At 47.8% G+C, this 23,674-nt stretch overlaps 8 protein-coding genes across 8 annotated transcripts; 3 read left to right on the top strand and 5 right to left on the bottom strand.

The window, feature by feature from the left end:
- Nucleotides 1-4,589: 4,589 nt before the first annotated feature.
- N7471_001962 (protein kinase family protein) lies at nucleotides 4,590-5,393 on the bottom strand (the record flags this gene model as incomplete). Its single annotated transcript, XM_057274682.1, has 1 exon — nucleotides 4,590-5,393. One exon carries the CDS (start codon nucleotides 5,391-5,393, stop codon nucleotides 4,590-4,592), a length of 804 nt encoding a protein of 267 aa, XP_057139320.1.
- A 1,488-nt stretch (nucleotides 5,394-6,881) lies between these two features.
- N7471_001963 (NAD(P)-dependent alcohol dehydrogenase) lies at nucleotides 6,882-8,029 on the bottom strand (the record flags this gene model as incomplete). The annotated part of the gene is made up of 2 exons (XM_057274683.1): nucleotides 6,882-7,787; nucleotides 7,853-8,029. The coding sequence occupies 2 exons, from the start codon at nucleotides 8,027-8,029 to the stop codon at nucleotides 6,882-6,884; spliced, it is 1,083 nt and encodes a 360-aa protein (XP_057139321.1).
- Nucleotides 8,030-8,640: 611 nt separating this feature from the next.
- On the bottom strand, nucleotides 8,641-10,375 carry N7471_001964 (uncharacterized protein; the record flags this gene model as incomplete). The annotated part of the gene is made up of 6 exons (XM_057274684.1): nucleotides 8,641-8,914; nucleotides 8,963-9,115; nucleotides 9,170-9,566; nucleotides 9,629-9,799; nucleotides 9,851-10,188; nucleotides 10,248-10,375. The coding sequence occupies 6 exons, from the start codon at nucleotides 10,373-10,375 to the stop codon at nucleotides 8,641-8,643; spliced, it is 1,461 nt and encodes a 486-aa protein (XP_057139322.1).
- Nucleotides 10,376-10,900: 525 nt separating this feature from the next.
- Nucleotides 10,901-12,859, bottom strand: N7471_001965 (sulfatase family protein; the record flags this gene model as incomplete). The annotated part of the gene is made up of 4 exons (XM_057274685.1): nucleotides 10,901-11,251; nucleotides 11,306-11,427; nucleotides 11,488-11,974; nucleotides 12,047-12,859. 4 exons carry the CDS (start codon nucleotides 12,857-12,859, stop codon nucleotides 10,901-10,903), a joined length of 1,773 nt encoding a protein of 590 aa, XP_057139323.1.
- Nucleotides 12,860-14,085: 1,226 nt separating this feature from the next.
- On the top strand, nucleotides 14,086-14,664 carry N7471_001966 (uncharacterized protein; the record flags this gene model as incomplete). The annotated part of the gene is made up of 1 exon (XM_057274686.1): nucleotides 14,086-14,664. One exon carries the CDS (start codon nucleotides 14,086-14,088, stop codon nucleotides 14,662-14,664), a length of 579 nt encoding a protein of 192 aa, XP_057139324.1.
- A 638-nt stretch (nucleotides 14,665-15,302) lies between these two features.
- On the top strand, nucleotides 15,303-17,234 carry N7471_001967 (uncharacterized protein; the record flags this gene model as incomplete). The annotated part of the gene is made up of 7 exons (XM_057274687.1): nucleotides 15,303-15,483; nucleotides 15,532-15,668; nucleotides 15,722-15,804; nucleotides 15,856-16,074; nucleotides 16,125-16,959; nucleotides 17,010-17,115; nucleotides 17,167-17,234. 7 exons carry the CDS (start codon nucleotides 15,303-15,305, stop codon nucleotides 17,232-17,234), a joined length of 1,629 nt encoding a protein of 542 aa, XP_057139325.1.
- Nucleotides 17,235-17,452: 218 nt separating this feature from the next.
- N7471_001968 (putative glucan 1,4-alpha-glucosidase) lies at nucleotides 17,453-20,172 on the bottom strand. The gene is made up of 5 exons (XM_057274688.1): nucleotides 19,890-20,172; nucleotides 19,552-19,838; nucleotides 19,408-19,504; nucleotides 18,722-19,359; nucleotides 17,453-18,667 (listed from the first exon to the last, which is right to left on the bottom strand). The coding sequence occupies exons 1-5, from the start codon at nucleotides 20,125-20,127 to the stop codon at nucleotides 18,017-18,019; spliced, it is 1,911 nt and encodes a 636-aa protein (XP_057139326.1). The 5' UTR covers nucleotides 20,128-20,172; the 3' UTR covers nucleotides 17,453-18,016.
- An 842-nt stretch (nucleotides 20,173-21,014) lies between these two features.
- On the top strand, nucleotides 21,015-23,664 carry N7471_001969 (putative alpha-amylase). Its single transcript, XM_057274689.1, has 9 exons — nucleotides 21,015-21,391; nucleotides 21,449-21,487; nucleotides 21,538-21,653; nucleotides 21,705-21,815; nucleotides 21,862-22,091; nucleotides 22,136-22,298; nucleotides 22,346-22,492; nucleotides 22,549-22,789; nucleotides 22,839-23,664. The coding sequence occupies exons 1-9, from the start codon at nucleotides 21,233-21,235 to the stop codon at nucleotides 23,514-23,516; spliced, it is 1,884 nt and encodes a 627-aa protein (XP_057139327.1). The 5' UTR covers nucleotides 21,015-21,232; the 3' UTR covers nucleotides 23,517-23,664.
- The last annotated feature ends 10 nt before the right edge of the window (nucleotides 23,665-23,674 follow it).

Here is a 23,674-nt window from a genome sequence, read left to right on the forward strand (position 1 = left end):
CCAGTGGATCCGAGTGATATTGGAGTCTAAATTGATGTTGGTGAAAAAATAAATTTAATACTAAATTCACTCCGTCTATAATAGGTAGGGAAAAAGGGAGTGCATGTAATGTTCGTATGTCCACGGGTAGCTCATAGTACATATGTAGTGCTTACCTTGGGTATACTTCAAAGCATATAAGCCCCCATAATCTAAAAGATATACCTCCAACTATTTCCCTAAATCTAGCTTCCAGAGAACTGTAAATGTCAAAGGTTGATATTTAAGAGAGAATTCAACGCCCAAAACCGCTAATGGAGGACGGAGTACATCGTATAGAGACCTGGATCTCTAGGCCTTTGGACGTTCGACTGCTCGTGTCTTGAGTTCACACCCTGGAACCGATGGCCGCGTCAAGATAGGTTGGTGCCGCACTAAGTTAGTACTAAATTAGTACATACTAATGCGAATGATGCCATATGGTGGACTCCTCGTTTATAATACGAGGGGTTGGCATTGCTGACAAGGTTACACTTCCAGCCCTTCCTTCTCTTAAAGGTGAGAGACTTCAGCCAGTAAACTATATAAAAATAGCCCAGGCCGCGGAAATCCAGGTACAGCTCTGGATTGAATATCAGAGTAAAGAAAAAAAGGGAAATATTCGGGAAAACCATCAAATTAACCGGGATTATGTCTAAAATAACATGCGAGATAAAATACATCATGGTTATGTGTTTGACTCGAACTACAATCTAGGCGCTCGGTAGGCACTCGGTGTCAGATACGAGATAAGCATCGCCATAAAAAGAGCTGAAGACGGGAGCGTCCGGTGGCTATAAGGCCCCCCAAAAGCGAATACCGAAATAAGAAAGCTAGGTGTAAAATGCCCGAGGTGGCTAACCAATCCGCGGACAGCGAGCAACAATTGTACCTGATTGCGTTTCGTAGCTCGGCCTATTAAGCCTGGATTAGTACTTGGCCCCCGCGGTATCGGGACTGTAATCTTTGAGGTGGAGGGTCTGTGGACGGTCGTCTGTGGACGGTCGGCTTAGCTCAGACTCGGAGATGCTCGGTTCATATAAATAATTTTATAAACTTCCTCCGGCGCATCATCAAATAAAAAAACTTCACCAAAAGAAGCTTTGATCACTTATACTTCAATTGCTTAGTTAGTGTTGGCTTCCTGGGCACAGTCAGATGGCCGATAGGTCCCTAATTTCCCGAGACATCTTGGCATACTTGTCTCTCTCTCTCTCTCTTATCCCTCACATTCCTTACCGTCTGCTCCCATATGCAATGCAATCATTATTTATGATCTGAACCTACATACGTAGGTATAGATACAACCTTGGAATGCATTCGATGCAATTTATGATTTCGGCGATCCGTGGAGAGACACGCACGGCCCGACCCGTGTATCTTCGCCCCCGCATTTGTCGATAACCCCGCGGGTCTCAATTGATACCATCATCCTATCTTAATCGTGAAGACCGAGTTTCGAGATCAATTCCCAGTCTGACAATCAGACATGTGAAGCGACATGATGAAACTTAATTAGCTGAACAGGAGATTTGAAGCAAAAACCAACAGGCGACTGAGACACTGCGTATTACCCTCAACATCGCGACTGGTTGACACAATGGATCGGGAACGGTGGACCGAGTAGCGGCTCATAGGATCCCCCAAGATGCTGTATACAGTGAGCAACCGCCACAGAGGTCATATACCTGCCTGAAATACAGGCTGTTAAAAAATTCTCCACCACACAGTGACGGGAATCTAGCACCAATTACGCTTAATTGATGCTGCAATGGGTAGGTAGAACTCATGATGAATATATCTTACAACAATTTGGGCCATTCAATCTATTATTCAAGGAGAGTGTCCTCGGAAGAGAGACATGTCTGATTGTGTAGCATTCACAATGCGCCGGTTCAATAACTCACTGTGATATCCGCTTTGGCCTTCATATTATTCCGTAGGGCTACAAACATCGATCGGTTGCCTGAAAGCATCTTTCTCTTTCAGTCACCGAGAATCAGGTCAATATCGGATTGAAATGGCCCGAAGCCGATCACTTTCCGTTGCCAAGAAATTGGCAGTTCGCACAATCGGCCATCTTTCCCGCCAGTGTTGGTACCACGACACATCCCCAGAACCGACCGTCCCCTTTCTGGCAACTTTTGCAGGTCTTTTGGGGTAAGCCACCTCCCCAACGGCCTGGGCGATTAAGGCCTTCATGTTCGAATTCTTTTGGCTGATGTGGTCGTCAATCTCGGCCCTATTGGGGGGCAGTGCATCTTGTACGCCCTGGTCTTTTGTTTTTTTTTCAGGACGGGCTCCCTGTTTGTCTGCAGGCCGCTTTGGTGGTGATGGTTGGTGCCCTTTTTAGAATTTGAGCAAGCGGCCTTTGGCCCAGTTGCACTATTTGGCCCGCCGGGCCCAACAACCTACCGCTCTCATCATTTGGTGGAATCCCACTCGCTGGCATCCTCATGAGGAATTTGATATGTGGAAGGCCCAATGCCTCTTCCATCCGTGGCTATATTTTAGTCAAGCATTTTTTCATGTTGTCTTCTTCATTTCACCTGAATAGGTATACATTCTGGTGCGGCCAATTGGCTCGCGATGACCAAGCTAGGGCGAGGCCCATTGAAATCCCCCACCGGCCGGACGAACGTGATGGAAGCGTGGTGTGGAGAGAGGAAGGAAGAAGATGTAAAGTGAGTGATCAGCTATATATAGACACCTGCCAATCTTACCTCATCTAATCCCAGTCGGTTTCCAAGGTTGCTGTAAGACTTCACCTCTATGTACATGAATACCTCAGGCGGCCAGTACCATTACATCTCCCTGCGTTTGGAGTCGGCTTCGAGTCACTACGGCTCCCTGTTAATGATCAGTCTCATATTTTCGAAGATGGAAACTTTCACCTACGAAGCCTTTTGCCCCTCGGAATAAGATTTACGCGTCGCATGGGCATTACTGGACTACATCTCCATTGCCAAATAACTCGTTGCGTTACTCTTGACCTCTGACTACTAATCCCCGCCTCTTATGATTTTTGCCGAGTACACATACCCCCGGATAACAAAGCATCGTACAAAAGAAAGACACACAAAAGGGAACGGCCAAGAGGCATAGCCCCAACGAGGAGCAGACCGACCCGGTGAACCCGAAGGTATGAGAGTGACGCGAAGTACACCATTTCTTGTGTGATGTTTCCGAGAATATTTCAGACAGTGACAGACTATTCAAGGGGATGATGTCAAGCCATGTTGCCGGGGTTCCAACAAACACCACAGAGCCTGTGCGCCACTAGCCACAATAGGATAAGGACAGCGAAGGCATCCCACAAAATCCGGGTGTATGTTTCTCTAACCGGCTGGCATATATTGCCGGCAAAAGCAATATGTCGAACGTTGAGCTCGTCGAACGTTTTCCACTGGGCTTCGGCGGCAACGGTAACGTCAAATCAATCACCTGCCGCACACTGCAAGACCCGGCGCCTACCACAACTTCAAATTTAGAGGCTATAGTAGGATTAGGGAATGACGAATGCACCCAAGAGGTCTCTTACAATAACAGGAGGCTCAGATGTCATTTACGGTCGTAACTGTATGAGTGCAGTCTACCAAGAGGACGCAATGTAGAGCCCAGTGTTGAGAAGTATACGATCGAACCTATCTGCTTGTTAAAGAGAGAGCTGACCGGTGATCCCTACAAACCCGCTCCAGAATGTAGATCATCTCCGCTCGTTTGTTCAAACATAGCTCTCCACTATGTGGGAAATATGACCCGGCAGTGATTTTACGGCTTCTGAGCACACTCACATAGATCCCGACATTGGCGTTCACGTTGAAGTCAAAGCATAGTACGGGAAGGGTCGTTGTATCTTAGAGTAATCTTTAAAGGAGCCATCGCTGGGGACCGATCTCCATATCTATCATGAATCTGATTGTTGAATCGGACAGTCCATCAGTTAACATGTCGTTGTCAAAGGAATTTCTTTGTTCCCTTCATAAGGTCGGTCATGTTTATGCACTTAAAGCACTCAATCATCAACCTAATTTCTTGGTCTAAAACTCGAACCGACTTGAATAACCTTTCCCTGTCAAAATGCGTCATATACCTTCCAACAATAGTCCAATCAAATGCCATTCTGACGGGGTAGAAGGTGAATTTAAACATCCTGGCAACAGTTGATTTGGTCAAAGTGATAGCAAAGTAAGAAAATACTAAAGGTTTGGGGGCAAGAAACTCAGTCGAAAATAATTAAAACGACAGGAAAGGTAGGCTGGATAGTTAGCGAACATAAATGCTTTTATAGTCGTAACAGGGAACGATTATTTTTCGTCTAGATGGCTCTAAGGTAGTAGATACGCACTACATTGTGGCAATGCAATCCAAAAGTTTATACATCTATCAATCGATGTGGAAGCGTATCACCTGCGAAGTATTGACAAAGTATCAACAAGGGGTATCTACTTTCCCGGAGGACAGCCAATGTAAACACGTTACAAAAGAGAGTTGATGGTGATACTTATTCTCATTTCAGGTGGAGCCCTCGAGAACCATACTCTCACACAAAACTGAATCGAAGATACATCTCAACGGCGGCGGCGCGGGCGTTGCATTTTATCCAGCTTGGCCAAAATCCCCGCCGCACCTGCCGCCCCATATCCTCCCTCTCTCCAGCAGGTCTCGATAATATCCCGGGCCCAGATATGCTTGGCCAGAGCAGGGAGCATATCCCGGGATGGAAACCTAGCGACAGAGTCATCAATGCCACTGTTGTAATAGAGACTGACACTGGCCCGTCTCCCAGTGACTATCTCATAGAACACGATGCCCAGCTGGCAAAGATCCGTCCAGATGGAGCAATTATAATCATCCACGGCGTTCGCCATGACAGTGTCGATAGGCATGACACTCGACGCACCGAGGTCACAAATTGCGACGTTCAACGAACCATCAAGCAGAATGTTGCGACTGAGAATATCACTGTGGATGACGCGACGTTGATGAAGATTGTGGAGACCGTTGGCGAGCTGGCGGAACCACCGCTTCTGAAGCTCAATGCTGGGACGTGCCCTGTGTTGCAGCCACTTTGAAAGTGTACCTCCGGACATGTATCTCATCTCGATGGTATCTCCTGGAAGATCGAGACAATGAACGATGCCTTCCACTGGGGTATTGAAGTTAGGCTGAATGCGCCGCCAGACTTCTTGCTCTCGTCGGATCTTGCTGCGGTTTTCTTCCACTTCCTCCAGCGTATTATTTTTGTACACAATTGCCATTTTTATTGCCAAGTCCTCCCGTTGAACAACGACTGCTGCATCGCCAGTCTCAAGGACTGTATGAAACTTGATGTAGTAACCCTCATCGTCGACGAGGCCATGAAGAGCGCTCATGTTGGGTACGGGAATAAAGTAATTGTGAGTGATTGCTCCTAATTATTAACCCTTTCGACAGGAGTAGATATGCTGAGCAACAGTTCCTTTTTTCTATGCAGGCCCAAGCTGGCACATGGAGTGGTTAGCTTGAATAGTGCGGTCGGAGGAAGAGGTCATACCCGTACGGATTGTCTTTATTTGGGGTTGCCTTCGAGGCAACAGCCACAGTCCCGAGATTGCCTCTTGAAAGCCCGTAGAGTAGGGTCTCTGAAGTGAATGGAGGGACCGTGCAACCTGAACAGGTGGAATTTGGCGTTGGTGGATTGGTTATACTGGGATTATGAGTTGTTGGGGATGCTTGAAGGAAAGGTATGTGATATGAAGTCTAGAAACCTTCAATGATGTTTGATTGCAACTGGAAACAAGCGTAACAAGCGTCTTCATGGTGACGTTTTCAGGGGTTGAATGGTCACAAAGAATGGAGCCAGATGAATGAAAGCAAGATGAATGAAAGGGAGATCAATGAGAGTGAGATGGGTGCCTTCAACAAAACGAATTTGAGGCCCTTTCTTTCACTTCATCACCGCTTCGAAGAATGTCCTCCATGTCTTCTTTACCTTCTTCGGGAAGGACCGCGGGTGAACCACTCAACGCCTAAATCATAGTGAAAAGCCAATCATGCTCCACTTCCAATTGGCATATTTGGATGCTTCGACTGGGCGAAATTGGACTGTCCTCTTCCTGCTCTGGCAACATATCGGACCGTATATAAAGCACAGTAGAAGGGCGTTGAAACTTTTAAGACACCGAGTCTCAAAAGTGAAGGATGTATAAATTGTCACACATTCTCATTCTGTTGATCTTCATAGTATCATAAATCAGAATATGCTTACAGGTCGGTGTTCGAATCAACGTGCTTTTTTTATGTCATCCTTGACGCCATGGAGGATGGTGTGAGAACTACAGCGGAAACCATCGCAATACGTAAGGTCGCAGAGTATTGAGCAATATTTAAGTTCTACCCTGCTAATTTGGTTGCCTGGGGATGTAGTTAGTCAAAGAGTAATTTGTAGTTAGTTTAACACGGGGAGTGCCTAGCTATATAACCTGTGGCCAGTATACACAATGGACGTACGCCCTTGATAGGTGACAAACTCACCTGGATATTGCGGAGGGCGTAAGAGAAATTAGTCTCGAGAACTCATTCAGGATAATGCGAAGGAAAAGTAATTGCTTGGAGAATTCAGGCTTGCCCAGGTGGAGAATTCAAATAAATCGGTAAGTGATGATGACATCGTCGCGATGAATCGAGGACCCTGGCGGCAAACAGAGAGATTTATAAATTTCTACTGCTTTAAACATCCTCCACCGCAACAAGATGCATATACAAAACGTTGGTCTTCTCATTCCTCTTTAAATCTAACTGCTTCTATACATTGCCGAAACGCCCATCAGTTAAAAGTGAACTTGTCTTACATATTCATCACTCATTCATAATTGATCGATTTACTGCTCGTTCGTGAGAACATAGCGGTAACGAGCATCACCATTTTCCATATCCACGATGGCCTGGTTGGCATCCTTCATTGGGCGCTCCTGGATCCAAGGCTTGATGCCCTTGGCAGCAGCCAATTCCAACATCTCCCGGATCTCACCAGGGCTACCGATCGCCGAGCCACCAAGCTTCAGACCCTTAAGGATGAGCACGAACGCCGGAATCTCAAGAGCGCCATCCTCAGGGACACCGAGCTGAATGAAGGTTCCGCGGACACGCAGAAGTCCACAATACTGGACAATAGGCATCTTAGAAGAGGAGGCAGTGGAGATGATCAAGTCGAGAGAGCTAGCGTGGCGGGTAGCCCAATCCTCATCCTCGCCGGTAGCGATGAAGTCATCCGCACCGAGCTTGAGCGCATCGGCCTTCTTATCAGACTTGCGGGAGATAGCGACGACGCGGTCAGCACCGAGTGCCTTGGCGAACAGAATAGCAAAGTGACCAAGACCACCAACGCCAACTACGCCAACGGTCTTTCCGGGACCGCAGTCGTTCTGCTTCAGGGGTGAGTAGGTAGTAATACCACCGCAGAGCATAGGAGCGGCATCGGCAGATGAGATAGCATCCGGGATCTTGATCACGAAATGCGAGGGAGAGCGGTTATATGTGGAGTAACCACCGTACGACTTGCCACCATTGGCATAGGTACCGTTGTAGGTACCGACAAGCTTATTGCAGTGTTGTTCGAGACCAGACGCGCAGGATTCACAGTCCCCATCCTTGTTCTGGCACGAGCCGCTCTGGGCGCCGACACCGACACGGTCACCGACCTTGATATCTCCCTCAGCCTGGGATCCGACGCGGACGGCAGTTCCAACGACCTCGTGGCCAACGCAGCAAGGGTAGTTGGTGGGTCCCTGTGGAATACGGCTATTAGCAACTTGATTCAATTCCGAACATGTTCAACAGGGATGCGTCATACCCATCCACTGCGCAGAGTGTGCAAATCTGAGCCACAGATACCACAGTGAGTAACCTTGATATCGATATCGGTCTCCTCCCATGGCTTAGGCTCGAACTCCTGCCAGACCATCTTTCCCTCGGCGGCTTCGGGGCTGAGGCCTACCCAGCCTTCGAACTTGTAATCGGTGGAAGACATAATAAAAATGGATAAAAAAGTATAAAGTTCGGATTCAATGGTTTCAATGGATATGATCTACAAGGTATTCCTGCAGGGTCCTCCATTCTTTAAACCATCCACGCGGAGAGATCGAGCTCCGTCTCGGAGGGTTCTTGCGAATCTTGCTTTGTGGCGACGTGGTCATCGATGTGAAGAAAAGGTCCACTTGACCCGTCGAGTGGGTTATTATCGAGTGGATTATCACCGAGTGGGTTGTCATCACGGTCTTAATTTGTGTTATGTCCGGCGAAGAGATTTTATTTAGAAGCAAATATATTGTAAACCACCACCAGCCGGTGATAAACGGGTAAGTAATACTGTCGGTGATATCAGATACATATTTTGTCAAAGTATAAAACACCATATTGACCTACCCTAAGGATTTAAGATGCTTACCCCTTACATCCATGCATCCATGACGTCGGACTTAAAAATGCCAAGCCGGCACGCTTGTTTTTGCATTGGTCAGGATCGATTGGGTTAGTTAGGGAGTTCAAGAAAAGAATGGAAATGCATTTGATTCGACACATATTTATACTAGTGGAGAATCTTCATAATTATTCATAATCGCCCATCTATCGCCAATTTTGTCAAGCTTTCGCCTCCACTCCCTTATCCGAAGGAGCCGCTTTTTGCCGGCGGAAATAATATTGAACACAAAGCACAACCGTGAGAACCCATGAGGCACCAGCAATGGCGCAGATGGCAGTGAGACCATGCAAGTACTTCGGGGCGTCGGAAGTGCGGAAGATCTGCGAGCCAGCGATACCAGCACAGTTAGCAGCCATGACCACCAACGCCATGGCAACACTTCGTTCCTGGGGTGTACGGCAGTAGAATGACAGCCAGCCGACATTTAGAATACTATATTTTGTCAGAGCGTGTTATAGACTCAGGGGACAGGGAACTTACTGCATGCTGCAATAAGAGATGTTAGCGACGGCAATAACGCCATACCGGTGCCATTGCGAAGCATGGGGGTTACTTGTACGAAGGCAAGCATAGGAAATTACATTCCAAGTGATAGCCAACAGCACAAAGGGTCCACGGTGTCTCGTTTTGTCGCTGGTAGGAGTTAGAATCTGTTTCGTTGTCATAACGGTCATAGCAAGCACTCACGCAGCAAAAGACAGAGCAATCAACCAGATCATGCTACAGTAGACAGGAACGGAAGCCAACGCGTTTGCCTTGACGGCGCCGAAGCCCAGCGCTTTGATCATGCTGGGTGTATACTGGGTCAAACCCGAGAAGCCAGTCATAGACACCAAAGTCACGAAAACGTGTTGTAGGATGCGCGGCTGCTTGACGGTCTGCCAGATATCAGAGCCTGAAATCTGGATATGGCCCTTGGCTTTGAGAGGGTCATCTAGCAGAACGCGGTTGCGAATGATGTGCGACTCGCGCTCGGTGAAGTAGCTCCAGCGACCGAAGGCGATCAATGGACGCCCGTCTCCGGCCGATGGAGGCACGAGGAGAGTGAATACAATTGCGATGAAGAGGGTGATTAAACCCTCAACTGGAGTATTCATTAGCCCAGCTCGGGTGGGCAGGATGTATATAATTTCGATATGCACTTACCTAGAAAGATCCATCTCCATCCCTCCATACTATGAGTACCATTCAACTGAAGCAGACCGGCGGATATCAAGCTCGATGTAGCCGATGCGAACATCTGGCCGTAGAAGAAGAGACTGGTGCGGAGACTGGTCTCGTCCTTCTTATACCACGTAGAGAGGTAGTATAGAGCGCCTGCAGGTTGTTAGTGGATTATCAAGCGCAAATATACATAGATTTATATACCAGGAATAAAGCCACCCTCACAGAATCCCAATAAAATTCTCGTAACCAGGTACGCAGGATACGACTTAACAAAGGCCTGGAAGGTCGCAACCAACCCCCAAGCGAACAATTGGCCCGATAACCAAACGCGGGGTCCAATTCGCTGCATAATAATATTCGACGGGATCTCTGATAGAACAATACCAGCGGAGAGTAGTTGTGATCCGATGTTGATTTGATTCGTTGTGATATTGAGGTCTTTCGTGATAGTCGATGTCAACACGGCGCTGATATTCCCGCGATCCATTTGCAAGGCGAAGAAGGCGACTGCGAGAATTGGAATGAGGATAAAGTCAACTCTGAGAGACACTTGTTAGTGAGATGTTTATAGTTGATGCGTGATCAGAACTATACGTACTTCCGTCGAACGGCTGATTCTTCCTCATCCCAATCTTTGACGATACTATGGTCAAGCTCACTTGGAGGTGAGTCGATGACCTGCTCGCCAATTTTGTGTTTCTCATCGAAAATGTCTTGCTCTGCCATCTTGCGATTCAAAGAAGCTTGAAAAAAAGCCCAAAAATAAACAAAACAGCAAGTATGTGGGACGATCAATTCCTAGATTGGGGAATCTACAGGAACACTCCTGGCTGATCGATCACTCTTATAGAAAAAAGCAAACAGACACTAATAAAGAATTGCGTAGCTCAATTTACTAGAAATGCGCTAAAAGAAAACATATCGAATGCCAATGTAACTTTTTGATGTCGCGACACGAGGAGATATGGCGCAATCACGGCGCATCTGACGGGATTTGCCGAGCATTGGGGGATTATTTAGCCATTACCAGCATCGGAATACGGAGATTATTCTTTGTTTCTATTTACTTTGGTGGTTTATCGGAAACTTTATAGCGTTGATTCGGATGTTCCAAGGTCTATACATATGTACTCGTAGTCCACCCTTGCATACGTTGCCTTTTACAGTAATTTACACCAAATTAAATAGTGAATAGACATAACTATATCCAATTTTGATCAGTATTTACAATCTAACTTCAACTGTATTCCATTACACCCACACATCCCAAGACACGCCGTGTCGACTAGTCAACGGCACCTGTGGACCCTCAGCTTCAACAATGTATCCCGCATCACACCAGTCAAATGAGACCCGAGGCTGTGCACCATAGAAACCATCATACTCCTCATCCAGAGAATCATGGAGAGTACTCACTGGGTCTACCGGTTGGAGGATATCCCAAGGCTGGATACAAGTCACACCCTGGCAAGACTTGAGGACCATCAAAAGAGCGTCGAGTCGATTGATAGCCTGGGCCAAGCTGCGACCGAGAATACGGGGCTGATTTATATCCGCCTGGGATGTGGTCGGGTACAGATTATTCAGCTGGTACGGATCGGTCTGCAAAAGGATTAGTCGTTGCTGTGATAAAGAACCAAGGTGCTATGTACTCACCGATAGATCGTACAGCTCATGTTCGTTGTTGCACCAGACCGAGTAGTACAGATTGTAGCCTTCTCCGAGTAAACGGACGGATTTGTAGGTGTTGTTCGGGATCATGATTGAACCTCCGGGGCCTGCCTTGGAATTAGTATCACACATCCCACAGTGACTATGAAAATATTGCCTGGGCTTACCAATGCCGCCATAAACGCCTTCCACAACAGCAGAACCCCAATACTCCACCGTAACATGTTCATGGCGCTTTCCATCAAACTCGGGCGTCACAGGAATGGCAGTACCATCGAAATCAGACCTGGCCGGAATACCCGCAAGGTGGAACAAAGTCGGCGCCAAGTCCACATGAGTGGTCACAGCATCCTGGACATATCCCTTAGCAACGCCAGGTCCACGAATGAACAAGGGAACGCGAATATCCTCCTCAAACCCGCAGGTCTTCCCGGGCGGCAGTCTATGCTGGCCAATGTGGAACCCATTATCCGAGGTATAGATAATGTAAGTATTATCCAGCTGACCACTCTCCTCCAGCCGGGTGACAAGCCCATCAACCAATTCATCAACACCCTGCAAGGCACGCAGACGTGAACGATAAAAGTGATCGTTGTAGTCGATCACCGATTGGTTCTGCAGGGGTAAATCATGAACCCAGCTGACTCCACTTGGCTGCGCAAGCAAATCAGATCAGTTAGAATTGGCGAGCACAAACACGTTGATTCAAATCAAGGCCGCGCTTACCTGGTCCGGATTGAAATTTGCCGTGCGGGGCACCCTCACATCCTGGAACAAACGCTCGTGTCGTTCGAGGGGGATGGGCGCGGACATGTAAACATTACCCGATGCGATATCCCCCGGATCGAGATTGGAGTGTGGCGCGACGGGCGATACAGCCAGGAAGAAGGGCCTCTCGCCGGCCAATGCATCATCGAGGAAACCCAGTGCTTTTCCGGTGATCACGTCGATAGTATGTTCACCCTCATGGCTGACAGGTGGTTCATGGTTTCGCTGGTAAGTTGAATTGAGGTAGGAATAAGTATAAGGATCGAGGAGGAAATCAGATCCATTGAACCCATTGATGTGCGGGCTGTGGTAGTTATCCACCGTATGTGCGTTGAACATTTTGCCCGTGTAATATGTATCATACCCGGCCGCTTGCAGCCAAAGCGGGAGGAAATCATCGTTGAAGCCGCGCTCGACGAATTTGGGATATCCCCCATAGGGCGGATGAACATCGGTTACATTTGTGTTGTGTGCCTGGCGACCGGTCCATAGACTCACACGCGACGGACAACATAAGGCTGTTGTGACGAAGTGGTTGCGGAAAAAGGTGCCCTGATCGCGGATGTGTTTTGAGATCAGGGGGGTGTAAGATATGGAGTCAAGTTGGAGGTCTTGGTCGTCGGTTATCACAAAGAGGATATTTGGTTTGCGGGCTTGTGCTTCGCTGTGATTTAGTACAGATTGAAGGGCTGATTGCAGGTTGGATTGCAGATTGAGGGCAGTAACCCCTTCAGCGGCGACGAGGCCGACAAGGGCAGTGATTAATTTCATGATATGCGCGAAGTAGTCTGAGAGAGATGAAGCTACTTTGTAAGTAAGTATTTAATTATAAAATGAAGCTCTCGGCAAATGTGGAGCTTTGAGATGTGGAGATGATGACGCCATAGATGGCTGTAATGTCGATCTGATTAGGGGGCGGTTAGGCGAGATTAACAATGAACAATTAACAATTAACATTAACATTAACATTAACGAGGAAGTTATACTTCATATTTGAATATCCAGCTTAACGTGGTTTATATAACATATGTAACATATGTAACGTAACATATATATCTTGTACAACCTCGGAGAGTTTATTCTCACTACTTTTTAGATCTGAGGTACGTAAGGTAATGTGGGAAATATAAGTATAGTGGATGGCGTGCTTTACAACCAGAATGAGCACTTGGGCTTTGTATGTGAATCACCGGGAGTTCACAATTGCCGATATTTCTCCTGTTTTCACTACATAAAAAGAAATCTGCTATGGTTAGCGCATTACGCCTTTGTTCCCATATATCAATGGCCTTCTCGATTGTATATAACAGTAGAGAATAGTGGTGTGATCTATTAATTCACGCCTCGCATCCCTCCGGGCTTGAATATGTCAGTAAAATATAATTTTGTATAGAAGAAAGATGTACCAAATCACACATACATTCAAAGGTTGTTCTATAAGTTCTTCCACAGCCTGGTTCTGGAAGGATATTAGAAGGCATCTGAAAAACAAAAAGGATGAACAAGACATAATACGATCTTAATGGTCTGCCTATTTTATCTTCCCTTTCATCATTTTTTTATCTTCATTTTGAACAATATCAGTGTTCTATTCTCCAAAGCAGTTCTGGATGCGGGTGAAAAACCCTTCAACAGAATAAGATAGACATAACGCTATCTTAATTGTCTCTCTCTTTCTCATTTCTCCATCCTTCTCATTACCACTCATTCATTACTGAATTCCATCACCTCCTTCAGGGTCATCTTTTTCATTTCTCCATCCTTCTCACCTGTGACACATCGTCTCGAACTTAGCTACCCCCTTCTTATCTTCGTCCTTCTCACACCAATGGAAGGGGAAGGCATTGCCACACCTGGGCCTTGGGCGGTCCACATCCGAAGCCTGCCTTTCCGCGTCGCAAGACAAGGCAACTTCCTCAAAGGCCGATACCTCGACGTACTGGTCTCAAGGTGTCAAGACCCAGCCAGAAAGAACCCTTCCTCCGCGTCGGTCACATATGGACCGCATAACGATTTCAGGGGATGATCAATTACAGTTTGGCACACGCAGAGGCCGCCTTGATGCAGGTGATGGGGCCCACCGGTGGCCCCGGGAATGCACTTCCTACCTGCGCCTTCATGGTCGGTTTTCAAATTGCATTTCTGTTGAAGTTCTCAATAGCCTAACGGCCTGCGCCAACTGCCATTGGGCGGGGCGGGATGACCGCTACCACTACAGGCACACCGTTGCAACCCAGCACCCTCCCATCGCAGAACCTACCCGCCATCACCAAGTCCCTCCCAGTGCCACAACTACAGACATCGATACCCCCACACCTGACCACCAATCATCCCGGCGCAGACTGTTCGAGCATCTCACCAACCTAGCTCAGGCTCTGGAGTCCAGCCGGAACCATCTAACCCGGCTGGAGGACCTACTCGACCAGGTCCACTCTATCCAATCACCAAGCACCGCGGACAGATTGCTTCAGAAGACCGTGGATAACATCTACAGCAGTCACCACCAGCTCCATCAGCGCCTGCGAGAGATCCATAACGATGTCATGGACATTCTGGATGCCCCCGTTCAAACCTAAGCTGGATACCATTCATCCGCTTGGAGCTTCAGTATCTTCTTTCCGCTGGGTCTTTTTGCTTTGCCTACTTCAATATCGTTTTTCTGCTATGTCTTTTCCTCGGTGTCGATACGGTCCATGGTTGTTGGATAGCGCGCCTGATATGCAAGAACTTTCCACTGTTGCTCTAGCTATGATGATTGCGGTGGACAACCGATCAGCGGACCTGTGAATATATCCATCATCTCTCAATCACAATGTCATCTTTACACTGCTCTTCAATGACTTATACAAGGCAGCTCAGATGTTGCTAGATAATTAGTATCACACTATTGTTGGACAATATCGATACAGGTGTAGCAATAGTACTAAACCTAATTGGGAACTATGTCCCCGGGAAGAGGTGAAGTTATATACATCGGGAATATCCGGAAAAAGGATAAAGAGACAATTAAAAAGACTATGTTGTAGCAAAAGACTAACAAAAGACAAAGCATACTATTCTCGATAGGAAATTCAGAAGTATGAAAGTGGATCCCTGTATATATGGCGTGCTTTACAACCGCAATGAGCACAACTTAGCTTCACTTGGATAATATTTATCGCCGAGTTCCCCTTCTCGGTATGTGTTTTTATTTTGACTCTGTTCAATTTACAGCATGGCTCATATAGGTAGCGACGCGGTTGAGTCGGTGCCTCCAGGTATCATTGGGACCCAGGGCATTGATTCGAATAGCCAATCCCAAGATGAAGAGAGTCCATTACTGCCGCGATCTGACACAGAGCCTAAGCTCAAAGCGTTGACGGGCGTTGGGACAATTATCGCGGTGCTTCTGCTCGGTAGGGGAATTGGCAATACACGAAGACCGGAAATCTAATCGAATATAGGTGAATTCATTTCCAATGCCGATGCGACACTTGTTATGGCCGCGGCAGGCCGCATCTCCTCCGAATTCAATCGTTTACGCGACGCCAGTTGGCTCTCAACGGGCTATACGTTGGGTCTTTGTGCTGCACAGCCAATGGTAAGTGATCGTGGCCCGCAGCGGAGACATTTTATGGTCTGATTGTCGTTCAGTATGGAAAATTGAGTGACATCTACGGTCGCAAGCCAATGCTGCTGCTCTCATATCTGTTATTCGCAGTTGGCTGTATAATGAGGTAGGGAAAGTCCCGACCCAGCGGCTGAAATACAATTCTGACCACATATAGTGGCCTCGGAACCCATATGTGGGTGGTGATTTGGGGTCGTGCGATCAGCGGGATGGGCGGTGCGGGAATCATGACCATCAGCTCCATTATCATCACAGATATCGTGCCTAAGCGTGAGGTCGCTACTTGGAGAGCATATGTGAATATCGCCATGACACTTGGACGAAGTCTCGGAGGTCCGTTGGGTGGTTGGCTGAGCGATACTATCGGATGGAGATGGTAAGTGTGTAGTATCCGATAGCTGTGCCTATGTTCTAACCCCATTCCAGGTTGTTCATCCTGCAAGCTCCGTTCCTCGCTCTGGCTGCAGCTCTCGTGATTGTGAAACTGAACGTCACTGAGAGACCACAACCCACCTCCAAGGAAAACAAACTCGCCCAGGTCGATTTCCTCGGAACGGCACTGCTAGGCTCATCAATTGTCGCAATGACCACACTCCTCGACCAAGGCGGGAAGTCCTTCCCATGGAGCTCATGGTGGACAGTCCTCCTAGCAAGCGGCGGGGTATCACTCCTAATCGCCTTCGTGCTCGTGGAAGCCTACGTTGCCCACGAACCAATCTTCAACCTGCGCATTCTCCGGCGCACAAATGTCTCAATGGCCTACATAATTGGCGCACTCCAGATCGCTGCGCAGCTGGGAATGATGTTCTCCGTCCCACTGTATTTCCAAGTGACACAGCGCGCATCAACCACAGCAGCAGGCGTGCATCTTATTCCAGCAGTGATAGGAAATACTCTGGGCGGATTACTAGCGGGAATCTTCATCCGGCGCACAGGACAATTCAAAATCCTCCTCGTTGTCGCCGGCCTGGTTGCAGGCATTTCCTACCTCCTCCTCTATCTCCGCTGGGACGGACACAGCGGCTTCTGGGAGTCGCTATTTATTCTTCCAGGCGGATTGGGCACGGGAATCGCATCGGCGTCATCATTCATCGCCATGTCTGCTATGCTACCGGCCGAGGAAATTGCTATGGCGACAGCGGGATATATGCTTATTGTGGGATTCTCCATGACGGCTGGTGTGACCACGTCCAATTCTGTTCTAGGGATGGAGTTCCAGCGGCAGCTAAGGCTAAATCTTCACGGGCCTGGCTCTGAGAAGGTAAGTGCTTTGTTAGTGAGGATCTTTGATCTCGGTGCTAATTGTTCTAGGTTATTCAACGTGCGATGGCTGATACAAATTATATCGCGCATCTAAGTGGTCACCTGCGGGAGATTGTGGTGGCTTGTTACGTTTCGGGACTTAAGCATACATATCGTGAGTTCATGGATTCTGTTATATTGGGTACCTTCCACTGACGTACTGAAGTTGTTTCCCTTGGTTGTTCGCTTTTGGCGTCATTCGGCGGGCTGTTTATTGCGCGCCATCAAATCTAGACTCCTTCCATCGGACCTACATTAGTATATAGGATTAAAAATAAATAAGATTGGAATCGGGATTTGAAAATGACGTTCCTTATGATAAAACCGCGACGAAGTGTGCCAGAATCGAGAGCCGGGATAGCTCAGTCTTTCATTATTGAGCTGTGAGAAAGCCACCAAATGACTCCCTCGTTAAACGTGACCAATAATGGCCATTTGGCTCGCAGCCAACCACTCTCACGACAGGTTCAGGGGCAGCCGAGGGCTAAGCAGGAATCATTGCCGACTTGCTTATTATTGGCTCTGCGCTAGACTAGCTCTGAATAAGCCAGATGCATGTGAATTAGTTTGTAGAGGATTGAAGAAAGATTTAAAAAACGGCATCAAAAAGGAAAATGAAGACACTCCAAAATATCACAGCAAAATATCACCCAAGCATACTGTTAAATCCATGAATCGATAGGAAGAACCTTTTCCAGACCCTCCAAAGTTTCAACAATAGTATTAGCTCTATCCTCGTACGCTTCTTCGGTCCAACACTGGTCAATGAGAACGCCGGCCCAAATACCGTCTGCCGACGGCAGAATAGATCGCAGAGGGAACACAATTCACGCAATACTTATAGTCGTAAAGGTAATACTCAAATAAATCTTCATTGTCATGCTGCTATTCTAGTGCGATAGAACGACCACAACACGATCTGCAACGGAGGAGTCTAAAACTCTGCCAAAGCAGCGAGAAGCTAAAAAAGTGAAACTTCTAGTTCCAACTGCCTTGGATCCATTCCCTGGACATTATCACCTCCAGGTATTACTAACCGTGACAGCTGTGGTACCGCACGTGGCGGGAACAGTGTACGACAGGTTCGGGTCACTCTCCCACGTAACGGTTCCATCACTCTCCACTCGGATGAACTTGTAGGTGAAGCTAGTACCCACTGGAAGTGTCACAGTCACAAACCACAGAGGGTTGCTCGTAGTGTATGAGGAAGCGCTCAGCGCAATCGCACTGCTTGGGGACCAGGAGCCAAGCTGAGAGATAGACCCAGCAAGCTTGATGTTCTGGCCATATACAGTAGTGGCGATCACGTTGAATGTCACTGCAACGGCGGTCGGAGTGGTGCATGACGTTGTTGTCGAGGTGGTCTTCGTGGTCGTAGTGGTAGTTGTCTTGGTGGTAGTTCCACCGCCTGATCCACTAGTCAAAGTGGTAGGCCAGGCGGTGTTTGTCGCACTGCTGAAAGTACCAATAGCCGAAGTATATTGACATTGCCCAGGGACACTGCTGGCAGATGTCTCACCCCATGGTGCAGGGACTATAGCATTTCGACGTTCGTTGGCAGTAAGCAGAGCTGCGTAGGACCAAGTCAGGTCACGAGCGGAGAGTTGAGAGCCATCTGACTTGGAGAATTGCTCAGACAAGGAGCCACTGGACGCAGCGTATTGTTCCTAAGATATTTGTTAATCGGGGTAGTCAACAATCGAGAGTAAAGTGCAACATACCACAATGCTAACATATCCATCCGCATATGTCTTGACAGCACTCACAATGGAGGAGTACGTAGCACTGGACGAGGAGTAGGTGCCGGTTGCAGCAGAGCTGTACAGATCCTTGAAGAAGCTCAAAGAGACAGAAGTGATTGTCAAAGAACCGATACGGTTCCACGTGTATATAGCATCATACAACTGCTCAGCTGCAGCCAAAGTGCACAGGTACCAAGGGTTACCATTGTAGTATGAGTCCTCTGGGTATCGACCAACAGAAACAGCCTTGCCCGCAGCAATACCAGAGTTGACAGTGTAGATAGATCGGAATGAATCAGTCACAACTTTGTGATTTGCGAGTGCTCGAGCTGAGCAAGGTTGGAATGTGGTATCATCGCATCCTGCCTCCGGGTCGAAAGTTTGAATGCTGCCAAGCAGGGTGTTGGCGTCTTTGCCAGAGCGGCCACCACCAAAGTTGGCCAGAATGTAAGATCCAGTCCAGAAAGACTGTAGGAAGCACAAGGCTTGCGGAGCCTGAGAGTCACAGTACGAACACGAGGAGCCAACTTGGCTCGCGAACGTGCTTCCCTCTACCAAGGCGCGGTGTTGAGCCGCGATGGTAAAGAACGATGAGCCAGAAACTTCTTCCCAGAGATCTGTAGGGTATTAGGAGTGTGCACAATTAGAGTCTGAGGTATACTAACCAAATCCGGTCTGATTCCAGTACTGGGCAACATAGGAGAGATCGTTGCGCACGACGGGCCAGACAATATTGGCCGCGTAGGTGGTGTACCCGTTATCCTAAAGTGGGTTAGCAATGCAAAAGGTAACAGTTTTGAAATTCATACGATAAGCCATTGGCCAAACGAAATCAATGCAGTGGCCCGCAAGGCTGGTCCGTCACGCTGAGGGCGACCCCAAGAGCCAGTGAAAGCTGTCTCATCGGCGTTGAACTTGGGCTCTCCCAATCCACCGCCACCGGAAAGACCTCCAGATGGATTTGATACAGTCTGGATATAGGCCTGCGCACTGATATATTCTTCAATAACATCCAACAATGCGCTGTCGCCGTTCTTGAACATATCAACCAAAGTTTTGAACACCAGGGCCGAGTCACGAGTCCAAGTATAATAGTCTGTGGGTCCAGTTAGTTTTCAGTTCAATAAATAGCTGTGGGATAGCTTACAGTTAGGGTCAGAGGTACTCGAGCTGGCGACTACAATGCCCGGCTTTGCATTCGCAGCATTGGCACCCGCTGATCCGATGTTATCCAAGATACCCTGTCTTGCCACCGCAGTCTCAGACGCCAACCAGGTATCTAAGCTACCTGTCGCACGAGGGGCCAATAATATCTGTGGCGCGGCCACAACAGCGTGGCCAAGAGTGAGCGCCCAAAGCGCAGTCCAAAAACGAGGAGCCATCATGGGGTCAGAAGGTGAGTTGGGTTAAGACCATCGTGGGGGCCGAACGTCCTTTTTATAGCGGGTGGAGGTAAAGGGATTTAATCCGCTTGAAAGTCCATTCGGTCGCGACTGCAAGCCAAATTGATGCACTTGCGTGGGGCTTGCATGAACATTGCATGGTATTGCATTGCATGATATCACACTATTGCAGAGGAAAATGAGCTCCGGGAAACCCGGATAAATGCTGTTGGGAAAAGATCGTCATTTTCCTGCTGCATCACCGTTAGCTTAGAATTTAATTACAGTGCTAGTCAAGAGCTTCGTTCCCGATTCTGCAACTATCAGGTCTATCACTACTCTCTTCAGCAGGCGAATCGAATATCTCCCGAGACACATGCGAGGTCTTATTTTCCGATCGTTGATCTCTATCCCAATCGCTTAGATCGACCTCATTCAAATCAAGCATTCATTACCTCAAAACAGTTGCCGGGTTTTCATCTCCGATATTTGATCCCGTTGAATCTCCGCCCCCTGTCATCTTCACGGCATAATCTGGGGTGGTGGCTGATGTCCACCAATCAGCTGGTTGGATTATCCCCGTCAACAACACGCTAGACCTGCCTCAGAACTAGCGCTTTGGTGAGAAATGCTTTACACGTGAGTTTGATGCGACATTTCTTGTCTTCAATGGTGTTCTGAAGATGTGGAACCATAAACAATCCCGCAGATGGGCTAAGTTCCGGAGAGATGAACCACTTCAGGCCTGGTGCGCGGCCTAGCATCGCTAGAATCCTGCAGCTTCGCGGCTGCCTGCTTTGCCAAACAATTATCCGGTCTCCAATCGGTGTGTTGACTCGACATCTCGGCCCAGCGGGGCAGACTTCAACTGATTTGGGCCTTTTACGTGTTGTTTATTTAACCGATTGGGTTGGAAATAGGCAAAGGCTTATATGAGTGTATATTTCCGTGAACAAAAGTCCATCTTGTCATATCTTGGATTACATGACTATAATGCGCAGCATGCAATTCAAACCTATAAATCAGGCCCGACTGCTGCCCCCTTTGGTTTGACTAAAATCCAAACCTCGCCAACATATCAAGTCCCGCTCTATTCACGGCCGCAAAAATGAAGAAACTTATATTCACAGTAACCATACTACTCTGGCAGATGGTTATAGGCCTGACTCCCGCGGAATGGCGCAGTCAGTCGATCTATTTCCTGTTGACAGATCGCTTCGGACGCAGTGACAATTCAGTCACTGCTAACTGTAATGTTAACGACAGAGTATGCGCGGTTCTTCTGTCCTGGGTTCTCAATGCATACACTAATAACACGTATCAGATTTATTGCGGTGGCAGTTGGCAGGGTATCATCAACCAAGTATGCATCCAATCCTCCATTCAAAATCCATATACTGACTTGACTACCAGTTAGATTATATCCAGGGAATGGGCTTTACTGCTATTTGGATTACTCCAGTGACAAAACAGCTCTCGCAGAACACTGGCGACGGCACATCCTACCACGGGTACTGGCAGCAAGATATGTAAGATTATTGAACGGTTAATGCTGGGATTCTGCTCACAAACTTCACTAGATACAATGTAAATCCAAACCACGGCACGTCCGATGACCTCTTGGCACTGTCGAAAGCACTGCACGCTCGAGGCATGTATCTCATGGTTGACGTCGTGGCTAACCATATGGTGTGTTATCTTGAACAATTGGATGGAACTTTTCTAACACGCCTATAGGGCTACGCTGGAGCTGGGAATACTGTGGATTACAGTGTTTTCACCTCCCTTCAACTCTTCCTCCTACTTCCACCCCTATTGTTTGATCAGTAACTACAATGACCAGTCCAATGTTGAGAATTGTTGGCTTGGCGACACCATTGTGTCGCTGCCAGATCTTGACACAACCCAGACCTCAGTGCAGGCCCTCTGGAACAATTGGATTGCTGATTTGGTGTCTAAGTACTCCAGTAAGTCTAATGGTTTAGGTTAAAAGCTGATCTAACATTGTCAGTTGATGGGTTGCGCGTCGATACCGTGAAGCATGTCCAGAAGTCTTTCTGGCCTGGCTTCAATGACGCCGCAGGCGTTTATAGTGTCGGGGAGGTCTTTGATGGAGATCCAGCCTACACCTGCGACTATCAAAGCTACATGGACGGTGTCTTGAATTATCCCATGTGAGATCACTGCCATCCGGTTTCCCATTGAAAAACTAACTGTCCAGCTATTACCCACTGCTACGTGCGTTCCAGTCTTCTAGCGGCAGCATTAGCGATTTGTATAACATGATTGGCACTGTGGCATCTGATTGTGCTGATTCAACCCTACTCGGCAATTTCATCGAGAATCACGACAACCCACGTTTCCCAAGGTGAGAAATTCGAGGTTTCTCAGGAATACTCGACACTGTCTAACTGTCCGTCATAGCTACACAAGCGACTACTCGCAGGCCAAGAATGTGCTCTCATTTCTGTTTTTGTCAGATGGTATTCCCATTGTATATTCCGGCCAGGAACAACACTATAGTGGTGGAAGTGATCCAGCCAACCGCGAAGCTATCTGGCTGTCGGGATACTCTACCACAGCAGAGTTATATCAATATATTGCGACTACGAACAAGATCCGCAAAGCGGCCGTCGCCGCAGACTCCAGCTACATCACGACCAAGGTACGTATTTTAAAAGCCGTGCTAGTGAAACAGACTGACAGGTTATCAGAATATTCCCTTCTATCAAGACAGCCATACATTAGCTATGAAGAAGGGATCGGGCAGCTCGCCAGTCATAACGGTCCTTTCCAACGCCGGGTCATCCGGATCCTCCTATACATTGTCTTTAAGTGGGAGTGGGTATTCATCCGGCGCCAAGCTGGTGGAGATGTACACCTGCACATCTATAACAGTGGATTCCAGCGGTAACATCGCGGTGCCAATGGCGTCCGGATTGCCACGGGTGCTTATTCTCGCATCATCCGTGAGCAACATTGGGCTATGTGGCTCATCCGTTCCTAGTACCACAGCCACCACAGTGACTCCAACCACTACGACAACCACTACGGAGGCGGGCTGCACCCAAGCCACTGCCCTGCCGGTTCTATTCAAGGAGCTTGTGACTACTGCATATGGCCAGGATATCTACGTCTCAGGGTCAATCAGCCAGCTTGGCACCTGGGACACGAGTAAAGCCATCGCACTGTCTGCAAGCAGCTACACTTCTTCCAATCCCTTGTGGCAGACTACTATCACACTCCCGGTCGGAACAACCTTCCAGTATAAATTCCTCAAGATGACGACAGGATCTTCAGCTGTGACGTGGGAAAGCGATCCTAACCGATCGTATACGGTGCCAACTGGGTGTTCGGGAACTACAGCCACTGTGACGGCGAGCTGGAAATGAAATAAGGGTTATTTCCGATGGCAGATTCTGCTTGGAGATGAATTCATGCCTCAAATTTGCGAATATCATTGATAACTACCGACCCTTTATGAGTACAACGCTGCAGACCAAATTCCAGAGCATGGTTCTAGCTAAGCTATTTATCGTGACATGTAATT

This window comes from Penicillium samsonianum (genome assembly GCF_028829775.1).
Source record: "Penicillium samsonianum strain IBT 33392 chromosome Unknown utg000002l_segment0_segment0, whole genome shotgun sequence".
Lineage (NCBI taxonomy): Eukaryota > Fungi > Ascomycota > Eurotiomycetes > Eurotiales > Aspergillaceae > Penicillium > Penicillium samsonianum.

Coding starts and splice junctions, on each gene's coding strand:
- N7471_001968 (XM_057274688.1), bottom strand. CDS start 20,127: ATGATGGCTCCTCGTTTTTGGACTGCGCTTTGGGCGCTCACTCTTGGC. Junction 19,505..19,551: donor CGTTTGGCCAATGGCTTATC/GTATGAATTTCA, acceptor AACCCACTTTAG/GATAACGGGTACACCACCTA. Junction 19,360..19,407: donor CTGGAATCAGACCGGATTTG/GTTAGTATACCT, acceptor AATACCCTACAG/ATCTCTGGGAAGAAGTTTCT.
- N7471_001969 (XM_057274689.1), top strand. CDS start 21,233: ATGAAGAAACTTATATTCACAGTAACCATACTACTCTGGCAGATGGTT. Junction 22,299..22,345: donor GGTGTCTTGAATTATCCCAT/GTGAGATCACTG, acceptor CTAACTGTCCAG/CTATTACCCACTGCTACGTG. Junction 22,493..22,548: donor GACAACCCACGTTTCCCAAG/GTGAGAAATTCG, acceptor TGTCCGTCATAG/CTACACAAGCGACTACTCGC.